At 41.7% G+C, this 22,402-nt stretch overlaps 1 protein-coding gene and 1 long non-coding RNA gene across 4 annotated transcripts; one reads left to right on the forward strand and one right to left on the reverse strand.

The window, feature by feature from the left end:
• Positions 1-842: 842 nt before the first annotated feature.
• LOC128812471 (uncharacterized) lies at positions 843-8,216 on the reverse strand. The gene is made up of 3 exons (XR_008438725.1): positions 6,819-8,216; positions 3,312-3,420; positions 843-2,612 (listed from the first exon to the last, which is right to left on the reverse strand). It is a non-coding gene; the product is annotated as an uncharacterized LOC128812471 (long non-coding RNA).
• A 163-nt stretch (positions 8,217-8,379) lies between these two features.
• On the forward strand, positions 8,380-22,118 carry COPB2 (COPI coat complex subunit beta 2). Of its 3 annotated transcripts, none has more exons than XM_053985979.1 (22): positions 8,380-8,490; positions 9,663-9,800; positions 10,056-10,142; positions 11,016-11,142; positions 11,702-11,850; positions 12,896-13,042; positions 14,078-14,177; positions 14,307-14,449; positions 14,637-14,836; positions 15,128-15,238; positions 15,489-15,577; positions 15,654-15,760; positions 16,040-16,183; positions 16,824-16,954; positions 17,239-17,446; positions 17,673-17,783; positions 18,596-18,810; positions 19,083-19,175; positions 19,251-19,431; positions 19,552-19,620; positions 21,276-21,365; positions 21,762-22,118. In XM_053985979.1, the coding sequence occupies exons 1-22, from the start codon at positions 8,488-8,490 to the stop codon at positions 21,855-21,857; spliced, it is 2,739 nt and encodes a 912-aa protein (XP_053841954.1). In that variant the 5' UTR covers positions 8,380-8,487; the 3' UTR covers positions 21,858-22,118. The 3 variants fall into 3 exon arrangements, with proteins under 3 accessions (XP_053841954.1, XP_053841953.1, XP_053841955.1); XM_053985978.1 differs by having other exon boundaries at positions 8,381-8,490; positions 21,273-21,365; XM_053985980.1 differs by lacking the exon at positions 8,380-8,490 and adding an exon at positions 8,761-8,854 and having other exon boundaries at positions 21,273-21,365.
• Positions 22,119-22,402: the final 284 nt, after the last annotated feature.

A 22,402-nucleotide genomic window follows, 5' to 3' on the forward strand; every position in this document is an offset into this window, starting at 1 on the left:
GCGTCTACTCTGGAGATAAATGCATTAATTCAGTAATATTTGGTTTTTTAAGAGCACTTATATGAGTAGTGCAATAAGCACTTTTTTTCTATACTATTGCATTCAGCATAGAAAAATTTCCTCAAAGTCTTGTCTACACTGCAAAGACTTATTGCCAAAAAACTGTTTTTGTCACAAATCTATAAACACAAACATGATGACAGCCAACAAAGCCCAGTTTTTGTCTTGTGGAAATCAAATCTACTTTCCCAAACAGCAGAATTCTCTCAGCCAACACACAATCACAAAAGATCCTGCTGACAAAATGACATTGTCTCCAGTGTTATTTTATAACATTTCCAGCTTCTGTTTGCAGCCAGAGTCAATCTTCTGAATCCCATTTCAGAGGAGCTTCCAAACAACTCCAGCACTAATTTCTAATACAATGGAATGTAACAATATGAATCAGTTCTCATGGAATAGTTCACGTCTAAAATCAGACAGCGTTTTCATTCAAGTAATTTTGTAACTAATTTTAAAAAGTTTCTAACAGTGGATAGCACCTCTTCCAGTTACACACCCATACAATAAGACTTGATTTTGTCAGCAAAACATACAAGTTTGCAGAGAACAGAGCAAAATCCTAAAATCTGTTCTATTTGGGGGTTTTGTAATGGGTATAGTGCAGCCCCCGGACACAGCAAAAGGTATCACAAAGGAAAAAAGCCTTGTTGGTCAGTTTGATGCCAGGAAACGTTCCCATGCCATTGTCTGCCCACATATATTTACACTGAAGAACTGCTGAACCGAAATTGAGGGAATTCACCTTTTTTCATTGAAAGACTGGAGTTAAAAGGCATCAGTGAAAATTTAAATAATTTTATTTACTTCTGCAGAAGACATTAAAAACTATCGTTTGGAAATATGTGATAAATATTCTTTCCCAGACAGATTTACTACAAAGCCAGTTTTGGGATTTTGTGTCAAGACATCAGAGAGGAAAAAGAAATGGAGATGAACAGAATCAAGGCGCCATCGAGTGGTGAATCTTGTACTCACACTGCCCTCTTCCCTCAAAACAAAAATAGTCACTATTGTCATACCTCTGTGGAAAATTGAATAACATCCTTGTCATTTCTTTTTAAGAACAGAACTGTTAAGATAATTTTTGTACTCATAACCCATCAGAAATTTCCAAGTGCTTTTACTTTGGGGGGATGAAATTCCAAAAACATACTGGCTACATGTTGTTAAAACTCCTCAGTTTTAATTTGGGAAGCCATATAAGAAATAATCCATCTCCAATTTCGATGGAAGAATTGCTAAAGGATATAAAAGTATGTGTGGGTGATGGTTATTATCACTGCTTGGAGGGAGGGGGAAGCTGAGTGTATTACAGAATGGCAAGACCAGCAGCATAAGAGTTGAAGCAGAAGCCTCTTGCATTAAAAGCCTAAACTTTTTTAGTCTAAACTGAGATTCTGTACTCATCAAAAGATTTTATACTTCATCTCTGGGAATGAATTTGTCCAGAAGATCTGAATGCTGCAAATCCTATATCAGGTTCCATTTATGTAATATACTGAGCAAGGATTGAAAAAGAGATATTCAAAGCTAAAATAATTCATTGCTACAGTCTGAGTTTAGAAATTCAAACAATGGGCAAAGATTGTTGAGATAACTTGCAGTCTTCAGACTACACAAAGAAGGTACACACCACACACTAATATTGTTGAATTTTTTTATATATGACTATATCTCTGAAAAAAATAATGATTCAGGTTCTACTAGAAATGGGAAACATTACATTTGTTACATTTGCCTCTGGAAGTATGCTATTTATGTGTGATTATTGTAAAAGAGCATGGATAAAATTTAATATAGCTTTCATCACAGCCTGCTCTCCTACATAAACAACTTGTTACTGGGTTATTGTGAAGAAAAATCTTCCGATACAAAGACACACATTCAGTGCTGCAGAAATGCCACAGAATCCTGTGTGCTGCTGGTTTTCTGAACACAAAGCAAACTCATAAACCATGTAACGATGCAGCTCCAATCAAAAATACAGAGGGCTTTGACCTTTCCTAGAAAAACACCTACATATTACACTGCTGTAAACAAATTTTAAAATAATAATAGATTTTAAAAAAAGTTCCAAACCTGTTGACAAAGCCACCTTCCATTTGACAGGCATATCTCGAGAGAATAGTGTTGGATTGTGGTCACATTTGTGGTTTCTAGAAGGTCATTCTGACACCCTGTGTAAATTACCAAGACAGCAGCAGGGTTTGGTTTTCTGTGTCTAGCGCACCACGAGGCTGAGCTGCATTGGAGCCCATGGGGAAACGACTGCTATCAAATGATAAAGACAAAAGACTTTGTGCCTTGGGATCTTAGTGACAACAGTGACATCTGTCCTTTCAACCCAATCCCCTTTCCTTTGCTGACGAAATGCACAAGGGGAAGGTAGTGTCTGATATCACTGCACTGCCACAAAAGCAGTTTTACCATCATTGCTGTTCCTTGGAGACAGGCACTGTGTAGGCTGTTGGATAGGATGTTGAGATCCTCGGATTCTGGATTGTTCTGGACATTGTATAGACGTTGCAGTAGGAGCTGAAGCCTCACCTCTGCATTTGGAAAACGCAAAACTGTCAGATCAAGAGAAAACAACCTACTTCCTTCCTTCACAAGCTACAGTCAATTATCAAAGTCCGGCCACAAACCTTTCACGTTGACTCAGTGTCCGTAGTGCTGCTTTTAAATTTCCTTTTATTACCACTTTGTATCTGGATAAAAAAAAACTCTATCTCCATTTTGTCTAACTTTAATAGAAAACAAACACAGTGTTTCAGTTTACCAAGGTGCTGGCAACCCATGCTATTCAATAAACAATTTTTGCAAGCTTATGGAAAATCTGATGCTGCATCATTACCCAAAAATGCTCCAGCTCTGTAGTCAACAGCAATAAGTTAAAAATATATAATAGCAAATAAAAATGGAGATCACAGAATCTCTCTGTCCTGAAATCAATGTCATTACAAAAATTTTTAAGTAGCTACTGGACTGATACTCCTCAGACAAGAAGAAATCATTTTAGGATTTCTAGTTCATGTTATCTCAAGACTATATTCAGGGCAAACTAAACTGCTCACTGAATCAGATCTTACGAACAGTTTGGCAGGTTTGAAGATGAGCAGAGAAAATGGAATAAGATTATCTGAAGCCTCAAAACTCAGTAAAAGAACATTAGCACCAACATTTTACTAGAGTGGAAGGCATTGTAAATCTGATAAAGAAAGAAATTACAAGCTCCAAACTTGGAATACCTGGGAGGATATAAACTGCTGCCTTCTGAAGCACTTCTGTGGGTTAAGGCCTGCCCTATTGCCACCAGTCTTAATGGAAATGGAATCATGCCAGAATTGGAACTGTGGCCTCCAGGAAATAAAACAAGAAGCAAGTGTTAATAAATCAGGAGCACTAACAGGTCAATCAGGATGGTTCTTGCTAAGTGATTACATGAATGATATAAAGATAGCACTTATCTAATGAATCAAATGGGCCCAAAGAAGCTGTAGCACAAGAGGTCAAGAACTGGAGTCTTTATATTATGTACAACACTTTGGTCTCTCTCACTGACAACCTTTTTTTTCTCAGAGCTGTCTGTTTAAAGACATCTCTCCTTGTTATTACCATGTGGGTATCACATACTACATTGCTACTACAATTAATACTTTAGATTTTCTCTTTAAATTAAATCCATATCAGATGCTGCTGAAAGTATGCTGATTGTCTTGTTGCTGATTTTAAAGAAGGTGGTATTTGTGCTCACTTAAAACCCCTTAAAAATAGTAAACCTTTCTACTGAAATTTGAAAACAGTCTCAAATAGGTTATCTTGTTGAGATGAAGACACCCAGCACAAAAATCCAAACCCATGTGGCTTAGGTTTGGCAGAATTGTGAGTTGAAAAGGTAGGTCTGTAATGAAAGTGTCAGGCAATATTATTTTAGATGACACAAAATACAAAACTTCAAATCTCTCCTTTACTGAGTCCAGTAGCTCATTCCTCTGCATATACCACATACATGATTGCATTTGAAGGAACAACCATTTTTGGAAACAATCATTTTATGCTCCATCAGGCTGCTACAGGCAGGTTGCAGGTTCTGGAGGGGATTTTTTCTAATCTGAACTCTAGCCTTTTGGCAGTTTTTATTTATTTACTGGCATTTAAATTCCTCATTATTCTAGTCAGGTTAATGTTTGGTGTGTGAGCCAGGATTGTATCCAAGGCTGGGATGTTTCCAAGAGAGTTTAGAGACAGCTCAGACTAAAGGAGACAAAGTGCATTCCACACCACTGCTGCCCCTGAGCCACCACAGAGTGAAATGCTGTCCTAACAAGGGAGGCTTTAATTCAGATTTACAGCAGGGTTTGTCTCACAGCTCTGCCACCTACACGTTAATAACACCTTTCCTTTAAACCCACCATGTTCCATCAATCTTCACTGGCTGCCAAGTTAAGGCTGCAACGAGTTTTGCTTCAGTTCACTGCACTGCAAGTATTAACTCCTGGCAATCAGCAGCACAGCACATTAACTCCACATGAAATAAACACTTCACAATACTGTAGAGCTGACCTGAAGAGGTGAGTGCCTCTGTTTCTCCTAAAAGCAAGGACCTTAGGAGAACAACACAGCACTTCAGGTTACAGGGTATCTCACTTAGGGAATTGGTAAACCACCACCAGCAGCTCAGTGAGCCAAGCCCCGAGGCCCTGGGGAGCTGAGCCCCAGGTGAAATGCAGAGATCCCAGGAGGTGCCACAGAACCCTGTGAGGAAAACCAGCAGTGCCTGAAGCCTGGAGAAAGAATTTGTGTCCTGGGTACATCAGTCAGGGCAAAGAAACCCTGGACCCCAGGACTGAGCTGCCTACTGCAGCAAGCAACAGTACACGTTATATTTATTGCATATAAATATTACATGTAATACATGTACATTACATTCTATTTATTACAGCTATTATTATATCAATAATAGATTACATTTATTATTTATTTTTAGGTATTGTTCTACCTGACAGCACTCCAGAGCTGAATAGGAATTTTCACACATTTGTGAGGTGCCACAAAGATAAGACTCTTGTTTGCAGACCTCTAGTCTTACTTGAGAGAAAAAAAAAAGTGGACTGGTACTTCATTGTTAAAACAGCAGTTAGAATTCATTTGGTACACTAAGGATAAACAATTGGTGCTTGTGACTGGTATCCCAAACTGCTTTCTTCTTTTTCTCTGACATAATAATACTGTATTTTTTTTTAAACCTTAAAATGCTATATCCTACTCCCAAAAAATCAAATTGCCAAACAAATTCAAAATAAATCTGCCAATAATTTTATAGCCAAAAGAATCTAAGCTGAAATCTCAGAAAAGTAAGGTTGAGTGGATTGGCTCTCCTGAGAGACAAATATTTGGGTAATAAAAAAAGTCTTTTTTAGTGCTTTGCACTGAGAACTTTCAAGGGATTTTAAAGTAGCTTTGCACCTACAGGAAATGTGTCCTGCAACACCCTGTTAGCAGTTCCTCTATTATACACTTGTAGACACACCTATATCCACCCTTACAGAAATGCTGCCTGTGCTCCTAACAAGAAGGCAGTTGTGGAATGGCCATTCCCACTGCACTGAAAATGTTCTGTACAGCTTTATTCTGGGTTTTGAAGGAAGCCAGGCCTGTGGCTGCACTCTTCTCATCTGCAGCCATCTCATCATTTCCCTGCCTCATCCTCTCCAATCCCCTTTCCCTGTCTGTGGTCCATAAGATATCTGGTAGCTAGAGGAGACAGGCAAACTCAGGTTTGCACCCTTCCTCTGGAGTAAAGAAAATGTCAGGTTTCTCCCAGGCCTGGGAGGAAAGAGCCAAATGCCCAGCCCAGGTGTGCTGCTCCAGGTGAGCTGCAGCAGGTGCTGCTGCAGAGCCAGGCAGGCAGAGGTGAGAAAGGGGCACTGAGGAACTTCAGTGCAATGCCCACAAGAAACAGAGTTACCTCTCTTTCACTGCTCTGCAATAAAACACTGCATTTGAGGTTTTTTACCTGAAAAATACCTTTCAGTAAACAAGCACAGGAATAGCTGTTGAGTTACACAAAGAACCTGAAGCAGATTGTGTTCTCATGTAATCCCTGGGCTTCTCAGAGACACGCCACGGTTCCGGTGTTTTGGATGCAGGCCCCAGTGAAACAGTGGTCAGTACAGGATACACAGGAAACCCCAGGAAAGGCAAACCAATACATATCATATTCCCTCTGTATACCCATTTAATTTCCACACTGGATCATGGTTTGGACTCAGAACTCATACTGGTAAACTTGCCTCTAACAACTTGTGAGGGATATTTCTTATTTCAAATTTAATTGCTTTTTTTCATTTCTTCTTTCCTCCTGTAAGGTCAGTCTTGGCTTATACCCTGTGCTTTTTCTCTCCCCCTTAGCTTTTCTATTACTACAACTTCCCAGGAGAAGCTAACAGCAAAATAATTTCTTCCTTTCTCTGCTGTTATTTTCTTGACTAACAAGCTCTACTCCATCTTTCCCTTACCTTGCTGACCATCTCTAATTGCCCTCTAATGGTCTCACCTCTCTCTGGACAGGACTTCATTGAGTTTTTCAAGGAAAAACAGTGTGTGCTGTATATTCCCCACCACCTACATTCTCTATTATGGTCACTTTCCTCTACATCTCCTCTTTCAGTGTTCCGCCTCAGCCATCTAAAAATCCTGAACTACACTCAAAATTCATACATTTTACTGAAAGTATTCCTTTTAGGCAGGGTTACCTGGATTCTGCATCCTCAGATACTGTACTCAAACATTTTAAGTGTTATTCATTACATTGTAGAATCATCACTGTAATGAATTCAAAGCAGAAAGCAAGACTTAAAGAAAGCTGAAAGTCTCAACTCGTCCATAGCAGTTGACAATATTGTGCCCCTTTTCTTGCTTCAGGCATTTCTCTTCTCACTTTTCATCAGATTTGTGGGGTTTTTTAAAGATTTAATTATCTGTCTTTTCTCTCTAGGAGTGAAAATCACAAGAATTGCAGTAACTGTTCTGTCTCTCTCGCTTTTGTTTGCTTGTCCTTCAGACTGTAAACACTCCAGGCCAGTGTAATCCTTCTTGCAGTGTTGTGGGATAGAGGACACAGGGCTCCTAATCCCCAGCTGAACACTTGTATCGAAAGGAGAATTTTCTTTAACTGGATCCCAATGAATATAAAGATCCTCTGTTATTCCTCTCCTTTATACAACAAAATATGGGGGATGCAATTTTTAGAGATGGAACTTCAGTCTGGGAGTGGGGTAGGAGAAATTCCCTCAAGAGTGGTTCCTTGTGCTCTGATGCTTCCCAAACCTCACATTCCCCATGTTTCTGTTAGATGCTGTTTGGAATTGCAGCAATTTTAGCTGGCAAAATGATTGAGAAAAGTGTCCCATTGCCTGTCTCGGGGTCTGCAGCACTGTCCAGGCTCGCGTGTTTGCCTTTGGGAGAGATGGGCATGCTGGGCTCCCGGGCAGGTCGCCCCAGAGCGCTGTCACCAGGCTCCTGTCCCCTCAGCAGTGTCACCGTGGTGCACACCGAGACTGCACTGAGGGGACAGGACCGGGCACAGCCGGGCTCTCCTGCAGATCGTCACCACATCTCCTCACTGAGGGCTCCAGGGCCACACACGGGACTCTCTAGGGGGCACTGAGGGGACACAGTTTGGGGCATCGCAGTATAGAAAAACTCATTCAGCTATCCGGGAGTGTCCAAAGGAGGCCGCGAGCATGGTGAAGGCGGGATGCCGTGGGAGTGCTTTAGGACACTTGGTCTGTTCAGCCTGCAGGAGACTCGGGGAGAGCTCACAGCAATCTCCAGCATCCTCATGAGGGGAAGTGAGGGGCCAGTAGCGATCTCTGCTCTGTGCTGACAGCGACAGGACCTGAGGGAACGGCAGAGAGCTGGGTCAGGAGAGGCTGAGGCTGGAGATCGGGAAAAAGTCATTCTCAGGAGGTTGGACACTGAACAGGCTCCGCAGGGCGGTGGGCACAGCACCAAGGCTGACAGGGTTCAGAAGGTGCTGGCAAACGCTCAGACGCACGGGGTTCCGCTCGGGGTGCGGTGTGAGGGCCCAGCCGGGTTGCACGGTCCCGGGGGTCCCGTCCCGCGCTGCGACCCCGCGGCCCCGAGCCGCCTCCGCGCCTGAGGCAGCGCGCGCCGACTACAACTCCCACCCTGCCCCGCGCCGCGCGGCCCGGCGGCGCCGACTACACGTCCCGGCATCCCACGGGAGCGCCTCGCTCTCGCGAGACTAAGGGGCGCCCTGGCGGCGCTGTCGCGAGAGCGGCGGGCCCGGAAGCTCCACGTCGGAGATCGGAGCGGGCCCGGGCGGCGGCGCCGGAGCGGGGCCGGGCAGCGCCTGGGGACACCGGGCGGCACCGAGCGGCACCTCGGCACAGCGGAGCCATGGTGAGCGACAGGCAGGGTCCCAGGGGGCGCCTCGCCCCCGCTGAGGGAGGGTGACCATTCGAGCCGGCCCCGGCGAGGCGGCGCAGCCCCGCGATCGGCGGACCGAGCGCATGAGGGGCCGGCACCGGGCCGGGGCAGCAGTGTGGTGCTGCCCGTGGTGTTCTCAGCCCCAGCGAGCGGCTGTCCCGGGGCTCGGGGTGCCGCACCTCGGGGCGGCCCTTCCCGGCCCTCGGGAGCTGCAGGTCCCAGCGGTTCCCGGGATAAGCGCGGAGCCAAGTGTAGCTGTGCCTGCCTTCCTGGTGTTTGGAGCAGGAGAAGCGAACCCAAATTCATCTCCACATCCCATGTCATAGCTGTGGTACAGGTACTACCTGATAACCTGGTGTTCCTTTTCCTTGCAGTGTCTAATATAGATAACTGCAGGTTTTATTAATACATGCACTGTTCTTTGGTCAGCCATTATCCACTGAGCTCTGTGAGATAGAAGCAGCGTTAAATGATCGCCAGTGAGTGTGTAAAGGAATCCACAATGCCTCGAATATATTAAAAAATTACTCTGCCAGACTTCATGCCTTTTAAATACTCTGGCTGTACATTGCCAGTGATTAAAGTGGAAGGTCAGAGCCGTCCTTGTAAGAGAAAGACTTAAACTTTTCCCTGCTGTCAGTTTCTACAAGACAGTGTTCCATTCTAAAAGGTAATTTTTGAATTGTGAATGGAAGTGGCAAACGTTGTTGTGCTCTATTGTGGTAGCTGACTTTTCGTCCTGGTTTGTCAGGTGAAGTAGCAGGAAGATTTATTGTCTAACATTTGTATTAGAAGCAAATTCTTTTTGCTTTGCTTTCATAGTTCAGGCACACCAGGAGGATGTGCAGTGCATTTTTTTTTTTTTGGCTCTGCTGGAGATACTTTTGCAGTATGAAGAAATTCTGATTTTCACAGAATTAAATTAAGCAGAGCCACTGCCGTTGGTGGGGATGTGATGTCTTCTTACAAAATCAGAGACACAAATAGTAACCATCTGTCTGCATGGACAGCAGGATTGGATCCTTTTATTCTAAGAGTAAACTGCAGCTTTCCTTTTCCCTTTTCTGAGCTAGTTTGCTGTTAAATCACCAATTCAACAGCAATTTAATTGCTGTTTAATTGGTAGTCCCAATTGTTTCCCCCAGCCTCTGCGACTGGACATCAAGCGGAAGCTGACCGCCCGCTCTGACCGGGTGAAGAGCGTGGACCTGCATCCCACGGAGCCATGGATGCTGGCCAGCCTCTACAACGGCAGTGTCTGTGTTTGGAACCACGAGACACAGGTGAGGGCTTCAGCTGTGCCTTATTGTGAAATGTGCATAACTGACAGATGTGTATGTGGTGCTGGAAAATTGAATTTGTACAGAGTATTCAGTCACTGCTGCTAACTGACTGTGCTCTCCTCTGGCTGAGTACAAGAGTCACTCTAGCAGTACACAAGGAAGTGACATACTGGATACTGTAAAGAAAATAGAAGGAGCTCATTTCAAAGTCAGTATTTTCTCCAGTGCTATAAATGTAACTGTTTTTATTTTCAGACTCTGGTGAAGAATTTTGAAGTGTGTGACCTGCCAGTGAGAGCTGCCAAGTTCGTGGCAAGGAAGAACTGGGTTGTTACTGGAGCTGTAAGCTGGTTCCTGTTGTGATTTCCTATTCAGCTGCACTTTCTCTGATCAATTTTCATGCCATTACCTTTTGCATCACGTAATAATCTGATCTGATACGATTTTGTAGAGAAGGGAATACTTTACTACAGTTTCCCAGAAGTTTTCTCCTTTAAGGACGCTTAGAAGTTTAAATTTTCATTTCGAAAGAGAGCAGCCTGCTAAGGTGACTGACTTTGCAGGTAATGCCAGGTAGATGGAGTTCAGCTTTTACTGCCATGTGGAATGTACTCAGCACAGAGTTCTGACTCAGTATCATATATGCTACTTAAACTAAGATTAAACTATTGACAGTCCTAGGTAAGATGAATTTGAAATTGCTTTCTACTTTTTTTCTTGGTTATATTAAAAATAATTTTTTAGTTTTGCTCACCACTAGAAAAACATTGTCTGCTTTTATTTGGTGAATGTACCTTGAGAGGAATAGCTGTATTCTGATCTTGGTAACACATTTTTCTTTATGGAGTGAATATTTTTTGGCTAAATTAAGGTAATGCCTAAATATTTTTGTCTCAACTTTCATTTCCTAGTCTTCTGCCCTGTACCCAGAGTAAAAATGTATTTTCATTTCATTACCATATGCTGCCATGACTCAGTTACTTGTAAAAATGAAAATTTGGTTGAAGTTTTTTCCATTTCATAAATGACTTGAAACAGCAGTGTGTAATGTATAGCTTTCTGCATCCAAGTATAATTTGTATCATTGGCAAGCAAAATTCCTAAACATTTTGTTGTCTTTAATAGTGGAAAGGTTTTTCCTTCCTTCCCTGCGTTGCATAGAAGGTGCAGTGCACAAAAGACTTCTGTTCATGTGGCTTTTTCTCCCTTTTCCAGGATGACATGCAGATCAGAGTTTTTAATTACAACACCCTGGAAAGAGTTCACATGTTTGAGGCCCATTCTGACTACATCCGGTGCATTGCAGTGCACCCCACGCAGCCCTTCATCCTCACAAGCAGTGGTGAGATATTTTGGGATATTTTCATATTCAGCTGTTCTCAGGCTCCTGTTTCCTGTGGAGTGAGTGCTTCCAGGTCTTCTTGGGAAGACTCAGGAGTCCTTGAGCAAGAAGCCAATGTGACAGTTGTCATTTTGTTGTTTCTTGGCAGAGGCATTCATGTTTTTTTAATGGCATATCAACTGCACTTAAAATTTCAAATATAATGGCTTGTGTTCTTGTCAGAGAAAAGCAAAGAGCCTTCTCTCTTAATATCTGCCAGAGGAAACATTCGTATATGTCCTAATTAGCATGGCAAACTCTAAAATAACAGCTCAGGTTGTGGTTTTTAAAAAATTTAATCGTGGCTTGGAGTAAGTTTTTAGCTGGGAATCTGACTTGAAAGCAACAGACAGCTTTCATCTCCCTGTGGTCCTGGACTGATAATCCTATAGATGCAACTAGATTATTAGCAGTGCCTCCTTTCCATACTGTACCACGAAGTTCTGGAGGATTATGCACTTTAAGGAGGTCGTTATCACCCACTGAAGCTTGGTTGTTTGTTGTTTGTGGTTTTTTCCAGATGACATGCTGATCAAACTCTGGGACTGGGATAAGAAATGGTCTTGTTCTCAGGTGTTTGAAGGACACACCCATTACGTCATGCAGATTGTCATAAACCCAAAAGACAATAACCAGTTTGCCAGTGCTTCTTTGGATAGGACAATTAAGGTAGAGAAACTGTATCTGGGTTTTTTAGTCATTAAGTGATTTTATCAGTGTACACAAACCAATAATCCTGTATGGATGATAGGTCAGTATTCTTAAAAGCAGGTGCAGTAAAAGAATTTTGACGGAAAAATTCAGTAAATTTACCAGCTTACCTGTTGTCTGTAACAATTGGAAAATAGTTCTTTAAACTCTTTTAAGTACTGTATCTCCATTTGGACTGCACAGAAAAATGGAGAGGAGTAATAGTTTTACTTTCAGTGAGAGATTTGGGAGTAGTGAAACTGTATAGCGGATAAAGACTTTAAATGTGCACTAAAAAAACAACCCTGGTAAAGGTGTCCTTGGCTGTCTATGCATGGAATTGTTTCCCAAGATGCCTTCAGCCTCCTCATGTTCTCATCTGCTTTGCAGCTGTTACTAAATACCTGTGAGTACAGCTTTGCAGCCACTGAGCAGTAACACCTCCTCAGATTTCCTGTACATTCTCAGTATATTGGCTGTAAAAAGCTAGCACTGATTTCATATGGCCACAGATGTTGAGATCAGGTGCATATAAATGTTGATTTGATGTGATAAACATGAGAAGACACTAGTATATCTACACTTGACTTGCTTCATTTTGTATCCTCATTTAACATGAGATTTGATGTTCTTTAGTGTAACTGGAAAAATTAAAATTCAGGACATGGAGGAAACTCGTGTGTAATAACAATTAGTTACTAGCTAATTTTATAAACACATAGTACTTCTTAAAAACAGTGCTTTATATGGTTTCATGTCCTTAAAAAAAGTTTAAAGCAACCAATTTCAATGTTTAGAGGTATGAGCAGAGAACATGGGCAATTCAGCATGTTATTTGTGTTCATTGGGGGAAGGACTGGAGCAGTTGTTGAGGTTTTTCACCTAAGAAAACAACAGTGTCTTTGGAATTCTGTGTTATTTCTCTTTGGAGTTGTGAAGTACTTCTGCATACCTGTTGTGTGTGCCAAGGATGACCTGGACACAGCAGGTTGCTGGGTACAGGTGGTTGTGTTTTATTGGTCAGGTGTGGCAGCTTGGATCATCCTCTCCCAACTTCACCTTGGAAGGCCACGAGAAAGGAGTGAACTGCATTGACTATTACAGTGGTGGGGACAAGCCATACCTCATTTCTGGGGCAGATGACCGCCTGGTGAAGATCTGGGACTACCAGGTGTGTGCTCAGCTCTTCAGAAGCCTTTGTGCAGGCTGACACATTTGGTATAAAGTTTCTGTTGTTAGATTTTTTTTTCTTGTGACAAATTGATTCCCTGCCTTTTAGGCCTCATGTTTGTGGATTAAGCTGTTCCTCCTCTATGTTCAAATGTAAATATTGCTCATGTATCAACTCTTTCCATCCTTCCACCTCTCTTTTTTTTTTTCTTCATTCTTTATAGCTTTCTGTTTCATTCTGTTCACATTGGCACAGTCCCATGTGTTGCATGCACACCCATGCAGTGCTTCTACCCCCAAACAGGGCAGGAGTGATAAGGTGCCCTGCTTGAATGCTCCTCAGGAAAGAGAGATCTAATCCAGGGATTCACTTCTGTTGCTGGAGCCTGGAGCTCCTAAGTTCTTCCTGTCTGCAGGTCTGAATGGCCAGAAGGGCAAGACAGAAGTTGTTAGGTGGTACTTTCTGGTCACTAAAACTTACTGCCCTGGAGTAAATCCAAGTCCAGAAGTTGAAGCTGGCACTGTTAATTTAAGTATTCAGTGCAGTCATGAACAGTACATGAGAGTACTTGAGATTTTGCCACCATGTGCAGCTGGAGACACTATACATGCTCCGGTCTAAGTTACCTCAAGCAGAGTAGCCTGTCTTTCACAACTGTGTGAATGAACATTCTTACCAAAGACCTAAATTAGATCTGTTTTCACCTGTGATGCAATGTTTGGTTATGATTTTTCTTTTTTGCAGTGAACTCAGCTTTCTATCATGCTTTAATGTGTTGTGCTATGCAGCTCTAAGAAAGCATATTTTCTAACCATAAACACATCTGAAAATAGAGGAAAACACTTCTGTCAAGAGAAATATTTTCTTCTGGGCAATAGGTACAGCTCAATACAATCAGTTTTTAATAGCTTAGTGCTGTTTGAACACCTTGTAAATGTAAGAAATCTAGAGAATTTTCAGATCTATTTTGGATTTGGGGCAGATTTTTTTTTAAGAAATAAGGGTTAAAATATGGCATTGTGTGCTCTCTTTCAGAATAAAACTTGTGTTCAGACACTGGAGGGCCACGCTCAGAATGTGTCGTGTGTCAGCTTCCATCCGGAGCTGCCCATCATCATCACTGGCTCTGAAGATGGTAACTTTGGGTTTTCTGGTGTAGAAAGGACAGGAAAAGAACTGAGGGGAGAGCTCTTGTGGTGGTGTGGCTGCACCCCTGCTGCCCTCACACCAAGATGAAAGGATCCGTCCCTGTGTTTTTCCCCAGGCACGGTGCGGATCTGGCACTCCAGCACTTACCGCCTGGAGAGCACCCTGAACTATGGCATGGAGAGGGTGTGGTGTGTGGCCAGCCTGAGGGGCTCCAACAACGTGGCTTTGGGGTATGATGAAGGCAGCATCATTGTTAAGGTACAGTTAACGTTTGAAGTGAGAAATTGTGATTCATCGCTGGGATAATATGTAGAATACTGACATTCTGGCATTTTAATTGGCATTTTTTGATAGAGATTGGCTATTTCACTTGATATTTTCAACTGAAAAGGAACAATGTATTTTTTTCCATAGCCTCACTTCTTTCTTTCTTTCTACTTTCTAGCTTGGACGTGAAGAACCTGCCATGTCCATGGATGCAAATGGAAAAATTATTTGGGCTAAACATTCCGAAGTCCAACAGGCTAACTTGAAAGCAATGGGAGACGCTGAAATCAAAGATGGAGAGAGGTTGCCACTGGCTGTGAAGGATATGGGCAGCTGTGAAATCTATCCTCAGACAATCCAGCACAACCCTAATGGACGGTACCACATTCCTTCATCACTTCTCTTTGAACTGGCTGGGGTTTATTTGTTAACAGGCTCAAATAAAAGGGATCCAAGGTCCAAGAGGTGCTCAGTGGAGACCAGAAGGAGCATGACTCAGGAAGGAAATGGAGTTCCTTGACATTTTAGGCACAAATAAAGCTCATGCTCTGTGTTTCAGTGATAACCTTGGGCATGGGAGCCTTTACCTTTACAGATAATCTGCCTTCTTGCTGCTGCCTGCTGACCTGGACACAGATACCTGACAAGTGCCTCTCTCTCCTGCCCCAGGTTCGTGGTGGTATGTGGTGATGGTGAATACATCATCTATACAGCCATGGCTCTGAGGAACAAGAGCTTTGGTTCAGCACAGGAGTTTGTGTGGGCACATGACTCTTCAGAGTAAGTCTTGAAAGTTTTTTCCTTTGTTACATATGCTGCTACTTTAGTTTTCAGGCAATGAAAACCAAAACATGCATGTAAAATGAACTTTCAGTAATTGTCCTGCTTGAAAAGTTTGGATTTTTAGCATTCTGCTGGTTTTAGAAGATAACTCAAATGCAGTTGTTTTGTAGCAGCTTTTGGTTTAGTAATTTCCTACTTTGGAAACTAAATAATTGTTTTGTTTATTTACAATTTAATCTCTATTTAGGTATGCAATCAGGGAGAGCAACAGTGTTGTAAAGATATTTAAAAATTTCAAAGAGAAGAAGTCATTCAAGCCTGATTTTGGAGCAGAAGGTAAGTACTTTAAAAATAGATATGCTGGTGTGGATTTTGCACAATGTGGATTTCTTCCACTTTTATTTTCTTCCAGGCATCTATGGTGGCTTTCTGCTGGGAGTCAGATCTGTTAATGGCCTGGCATTCTATGACTGGGAGAACACAGAGCTGATTCGCAGGATTGAAATCCAGCCCAAACATGTGAGTTTCTGCATGGGACTGAAGATACTACCTGTCTGGGTTTACTGATTCCTATTTTTTTTACTAAACTGGTTTTCTTGCATGAAGCAAAGCTGTCAATAATAAACTAATAATTTAAGTTTATCTCAGTCATGTAGTAGAAAGGGCAGAAAAATTCCTGTATGTGTTGGCTTCTCAGTCCTAAAGCTTCTAGAGTTGTTGTGTTTTACCCTTAATTCCCACATAATCCTTCTTAGCCTGGGGTTTGTAACACTGTCACTGTTGATTCTGCTGTCACAGATTTTCTGGTCTGACTCGGGTGAGCTCGTGTGCATTGCTACAGAAGAGTCATTCTTCATTCTCAAGTACTTGTCAGAAAAAGTGGCAGCAGCCCAAGAAACACATGAAGGTGTCACTGAAGATGGAATTGAAGATGCCTTTGAGGTACCTTCTATTTAAAAAGTGGAATGAGATTAGAGATGGTAGAAGCAAGAGAGTGCAGCAAACTTAGTCCTTAACATAGTCCAATTTAAGTGTTAGTTTCCAGACCATTTTTAATATCACACATTGTGCACCTGCCTGAGGAACACTTAATAATTTTTCTGGGATTCATGAGGAGTGTATCCCTGTCTGAAACTCAGCATAATAGACCTTGATGCCTGCATTTCTCTTCATCTGTTCACTACTGTCAGAGAGTTACAGAGATTTTTTTTTTAAACACACTTTTGGGTCATTGCTTAATTTTTTTTCTACAATTTTGTAATGTTAGTCAAGTTTGAGAAGTGAAAAAACCTTACGTGGTGAATCAAAATTTCAGATGGAAAGTTACCTTTGATTGTCTTGCTTAATGCTTAGTTTGGTGCTTGTTTCCTAGATTTATAATTGGCTTAGTTAGGAATTAGGGTAGCAGGCAAGTTAAATGAAATTATCATTTATGTACTTCTAATCTGTATCTAAACTTATATTTGCAACTTGCCCAACTATTTAAGTATAGAATATGGAATTATATTTTAAATTGCAGTAGTCTTTCTCCTACCTAGAAGTACCTTTTTATGCATCTAATTACCCAAAATTTGCTTTGCAGGTTCTTGGTGAGATCCAGGAGATTGTGAAAACAGGTCTGTGGGTCGGTGACTGCTTTATTTACACCAGTTCTGTGAACAGACTCAACTACTACGTTGGAGGAGAGATTGTCACCATTGCCCACCTGGACAGGTGAGTTGCTGCTTTGGTTAAAGTGTTCATGGTTCTCTCAGTGAAAGGGGTTCAAGGTGAATCCTGGCAGCTGCTGCTGTGCCCTGCTTTAGCACCAGAGGTGGGAAGAAGTGGGGCAGCAGTGCGGTTCTGAGGGATGAACAGTGCTGTGTGAATGAGTGCATCCAGGAAAAGCAGGGTGTTTGATGGGAGTATTCTTGCTACCATAAGAACTACTGGAATGGTTTTTTAAAGACTGTTTGTGTGGATCTGTTGGAAGCTGACTGCTCTTTGTTTTGTTTCAGAACAATGTATCTCCTGGGGTACATCCCCAAGGACAACAGGCTGTATTTGGGCGATAAAGAGCTAAACATTGTTAGTTACTCTCTGCTGGTCTCAGTGCTCGAATATCAAACTGCTGTGATGAGGAGGGATTTCGGCATGGCTGACAAAGTTCTTCCCACAATCCCAAAAGAACAGAGAACCAGGGTCGCACATTTTCTTGAAAAACAGGCAAGAAAACTACTTCTTGGTTATCCAGCTAAATAAATCAGTTTGTTCACATTCTTAATTGAGTTTGCTAAGCAAAACCCAGTGATATCTGTGAGCATTAACTCTTGTTAATTATCCTGTTTGTTTGAGAACACTGTAACCTTCTGTTCAGAGTGCTTTTGTTAAAGTATTTAGGATTATGTTTGACCTGACAGGTCTCAGCTTCACTGTCAGATTTTTATTTTAGGGCTTCAAACAACAAGCTCTTGCAGTATCTACAGACCCAGAGCATCGTTTTGAACTTGCTCTTCAACTTGGAGAATTAAAAATAGCCTATCAGCTTGCAATGGAAGCAGAGGTAATGATATAAATTTGGGTGATTCATCCTGGATTCTGAGTATTAGCAGGTGTCTGAGAGGCCCTTTAAGAAAAGGCAGTGGTATGTGGGGATACAATACAACTCCCTAAACACAACTGAAATGCCTCCAACTCCTTTAATGAAGTTCTTCTGCCCGTGATTCAAAGGAATCTAAGCTGTGGGATGGGGACCAAGAATGGTGTCTGCTCAGAAAGCTACAGGAACTCCTGGAGAATACAAAACTTGAGCCCAGAACCAAGCCTTAATCTCCAATACTTAACAGTGAGAGGAGGAAAGATAGGGCTGAAGCCTTCAGACCTTTGTTCCAGCATTGGCAAACTTAAGACTGCTGCACTAAAAAAACTGATTTGTCCCATCGTTATTATGCAGAGAGTCGATCTCACTGTTCCTCCTGTAAAATAATCAAGTTATTTAGAAGGAATGTTAACTTAGTTACAGACACAAATGCCTTTCAGCATTGAGGAGCATTTAACTTGGGAGCTTTAAGAGATTGTTATAGTTAAATTTCCAGAGTTATGCCTGCCTCCCCCCTCCATGTTTACTGAGAAGCTGTTTAGTTTATGTAATGTTACAGCTAGGTAGGGATCTCTTAACACTCACTGTGTCATGCTGGGAAGCTGCAATAATTACAGTACCTCAAAGGGAAGACAGGTGTAGTCATGGGATACAGCACTTTCACAAGTCAACTTACATTTTCATACTGAGTGCTCTGAAAACCTTTAAATGCTGTTCAGAAATGTGAGTGGTTTGGTTTTTTTCTTTCCCTCCCTCTCCCCTTTTTGTACAATCAGTCAGAACAGAAGTGGAAGCAGCTTGCAGAGCTTGCCATCAGTAAATGCCAGTTTGGCTTAGCCCAGGAGTGTCTCCACCATGCCCAAGACTACGGAGGGCTGCTGCTCCTGGCCACAGCTTCAGGGAACGCCAGCATGGTGAACAAGTTGGCCGAAGGTGCAGAAAAGGATGGCAAGAATAATGTGGCATTTATGAGCTACTTCCTGCAGGGAAAGTAAGTGCAAGCAAATGAGCTTCTGATTGTTCTGTTCTGCTTTCTCAAGTGCTGAGACCCTCAGGTTCTTCAAGTGGTTAACTTCAGCTAACTAAAAACTAAATGGAGAAAGATGGGCATAGGTCCTTCTCAGAAATGCTCATTCTATGATGGCTGCTAGATTTAAAATCTGAAATGAAAGCACCTTAAATTAATGGAATAGAATAAACAGATTTCTAATACAAGATTTTATTAAGTTTACTGGTTAAAATCACATTTCAAAATCTTTTTAGGCTTGATTCATGTTTGGAACTCCTGATCAAAACTGGGCGTCTCCCTGAAGCTGCTTTCCTTGCACGGACGTATTTGCCAAGCCAAGTTTCAAGGTAATTTCTAAGCATATGCAGAGCATGAGCTGTGTTGTCTGAATGAGCTGTAACAAATCTGGTTTACATCTCCAGGGTTGTTAAACTCTGGCGGGAGAACCTCTCTAAAGTCAATCAAAAGGCTGCTGAGTCCCTTGCTGATCCTACAGAATATGAAAATCTTTTCCCTGGATTAAAGGAGGCTTTTGTTGCTGAAGAGTATGTTAAGCAAAGTCTTGCTGACTTGAGGCCGGCCAGGGAATATCCCCTTGTCACTGTAAGTAGAAGGTTTTACTGTCTCTAGAAAAAGAACATTTGGTGCTGTGTAAAATCACCTCTAAGCAACTCAGTGCAACACTTAAATGTGCCTGGTTTTTTTTTTTTTTTTAACTTTTAGCCAAATGAAGAAAGAAACTTACTTGAAGAAGCAAAAGGATTTGAGCCCTCTGGAATAATGACATCTCAGGTCAGTGACTGATGAATCTAAGGGAGAATTTTGCTATCTTACAGTAACATCTACCCTGGACAATATTTCACCGGTAATGGACAAATTGTTGCTTTTATTACCTTGACTGTAAGTGCTGCAGTTGGCTTCATGTTCTTTTGCCTCAGATTCTTTTTAATCTACATCTGTACCAACTAACAGCTTCTTGACTGTGAAATGATTTGTATGCTTCCTTACCTTGGGTAACCCTGTGTAGTGTGAGTAGTTCTAGAGTCTTTCAATTGAATTCACCCTACAGAAAGATAACTCCAGTTGCATTTACAAACACTGCCTTGACTGCAGCTGGTTTTCTAAAAGCTCAGTAGCTGGAAATGGAAACTCTTGCCAATTACAGCAGTGACAAATGCTCTGTGTTCTTTGCTGGTGTGCTCCATGGTTCTAGAATAACACTGCTCCATAACTAACTGACCAAGTTACTCAGGTACTTGAACATAGGTTCTAATCAATGTCTGAAGTAACAAACTAATTTTTTTACCACCTCAGTTGTCCAATTCTTATGCAAAAAATAGGACAAGTATAAAGTATAAGCATACAGATTGAAACAAGCACTTAAAGCTTTTCAGAGCCTTAGGAGAAGATGACAACTTCTGATTTTGCTCAAGTCAAATACACTACATTTGTATGTGAAAATCGTAATGCGAGGGTTTCTTGGAGGCAGTGATGCTGGCACAACTCTTTAGAGGCTATAAACATCTAAAATCAAAACTGCACTGGAAACTTTTCTCTCCTTTTCTGAAGTAGAAACAGAAAAGCTACAACTCTCCATTGTCTATACATTTTTCCTCATAGGAGGTACACTACAAAACATAGTTTTGGACATCCCTGGCAGAGCAGAGAGATTAAGTTACTTTCAAGCCTCTGTAGTGACTCTTTGCCACTTGTGCATCCAAGGAAATACTATTAAAGCAAAATCAAACTTCTATGCACATTCGTTAAAGACGATAACATTGTCTGGACTACCTATGGAAACAAAAGGAAAGAACTGAGAACTAGCTTGCCATAGAAGCTGACAAGAAGACCTCAGTGTGTCTTTGCATTCAGCTCATGATTGCATAGAAGCCCTAAACCCCAGTTGCCTCTTACAGCTGAGGCTGAATATGGGATGTTTTGTAGGAGATAGGTTAATTCTATAATTAAATATAGTTAACTGAATAGTACTATTGCTTCAATAAGAGTACTGACTGATGAATTATCTTAATATAAAACTTGTGCAGCAGTGAATCAAGAAGAAAGTGTTAAACCATTATAGGATTTGGAACACAAAGCCAAACTACTAAAATCTGCTGTCAGTCTCAACTTACTTAGTCTCTCCTGCTGAGGATGTTGAAAATCACTAACAGCACTTCAGTATTTAAAATGAACTGATAATTTCTGACAGTTCTCATTTTATCAGTTCCATCATCAACTGCTTCAAATATACTGGGGAGGGAAATAGTCTCCAGTGGAGTGAGGACTAGAATCTTTTCTGACAGTGAAGATGTGGCTCAAGAGTACCTGAGGGAAGCTGAAAGAGAACCACTGGGCAAGGGGCATTAGAGGTCTGCTGTTGTTTACCTGCTTTTATTGAAAGAATTTAAATTGAAAGAAAACTAAAGGAATTTCTTTGCCATTAGAAGAAGGCTGAAGAACCAGTTCCCTCTCCTAAACAAGAAGTGATGAAGACAGTTGTGCAGAATTCTGATAACCTTCCAGCAAGAGATCAAAAGGTACCCAGTTTTATGATGGGAAGTATAAGCACTCAATTCATTTTACATTAAAGACTTCAATGAGTGTGATTTAACCAAGCTACTGCACACCTGACTCTGGCAGTCCCAGAGCAGTGTTCAGAGCCCTGCACACAGTAACAGACCAGTTCAGCAGGTGGGGGTGACAAGGGCAGTTCAAACCTAGCTGCTCACAGCATAGTAAAAAGCTGCACTGGTGGAAGAGGCTTCCTCACCAAATAGGCAGCTGCTCTCCAGCCTCCTTTAGCACTTGTGTTCCTCATGAGGCCTTGGCTGTGGTTTGCAGAGTGCAGACCCATCCTACAGAGCCATCCATCCCATAAGGCATCACATATAACCATAGTGGTATCCCCCTCATCCAGTCTTTTCTCTCCCTAGACACTGCTGGACTTGGAAGATGACTTAGATAACTTGGATCTGGAGGATATTGATACCACAGATATCAATCTGGATGAAGAGATCTTAGATGAGTGAACATCCTTTTACAGATGACCAAATCAGGAAATAATTTGGTCAAAACCCAGAGAAATGAAGTTCTGTGGACTATGTGCTGCAAGTTATTTTGATTTTTATATCACAAGTGGACCATGTACATGTAGAAGGAAGTATACAGCTAGCAACTGTACAAAGAGAATCAGCTTCCAGTATGTTGAAATTCAAGATGAAAGCTTCCTCCAAAACATACTAAAAATGTTTTCATTTATCAAGCGATTCAATAAATCCTTTTAAACATTCTGCTCCTCAGTTCTCCATTTACTAGTAATATTTACTAAAAATAGTAAAATTCTTAAGAATAACCCAGTTTCTATAGTGTATATTCCAAATCTGTGAAAGAGGAGCACAGTAGCTGAAAAATAGTATTTTAACCTGACTTTTCTCAGCACCTACACTGAGGTGTGTGGTTGTGTTTTCACTGTGCTGCCATCTAGCACTGGTAACCACCAGTATCAGCTCAGTTACTCTTTCAGACACCACTTCTAGCTAAAAGCTCCAACAGAGCAGTGATACAGCTTAAGGGT

The sequence above is a fragment of the Vidua macroura genome, chromosome 10, assembly GCF_024509145.1.
Source record: "Vidua macroura isolate BioBank_ID:100142 chromosome 10, ASM2450914v1, whole genome shotgun sequence".
Classification (NCBI taxonomy): Eukaryota; Metazoa; Chordata; class Aves; order Passeriformes; family Viduidae; genus Vidua; species Vidua macroura.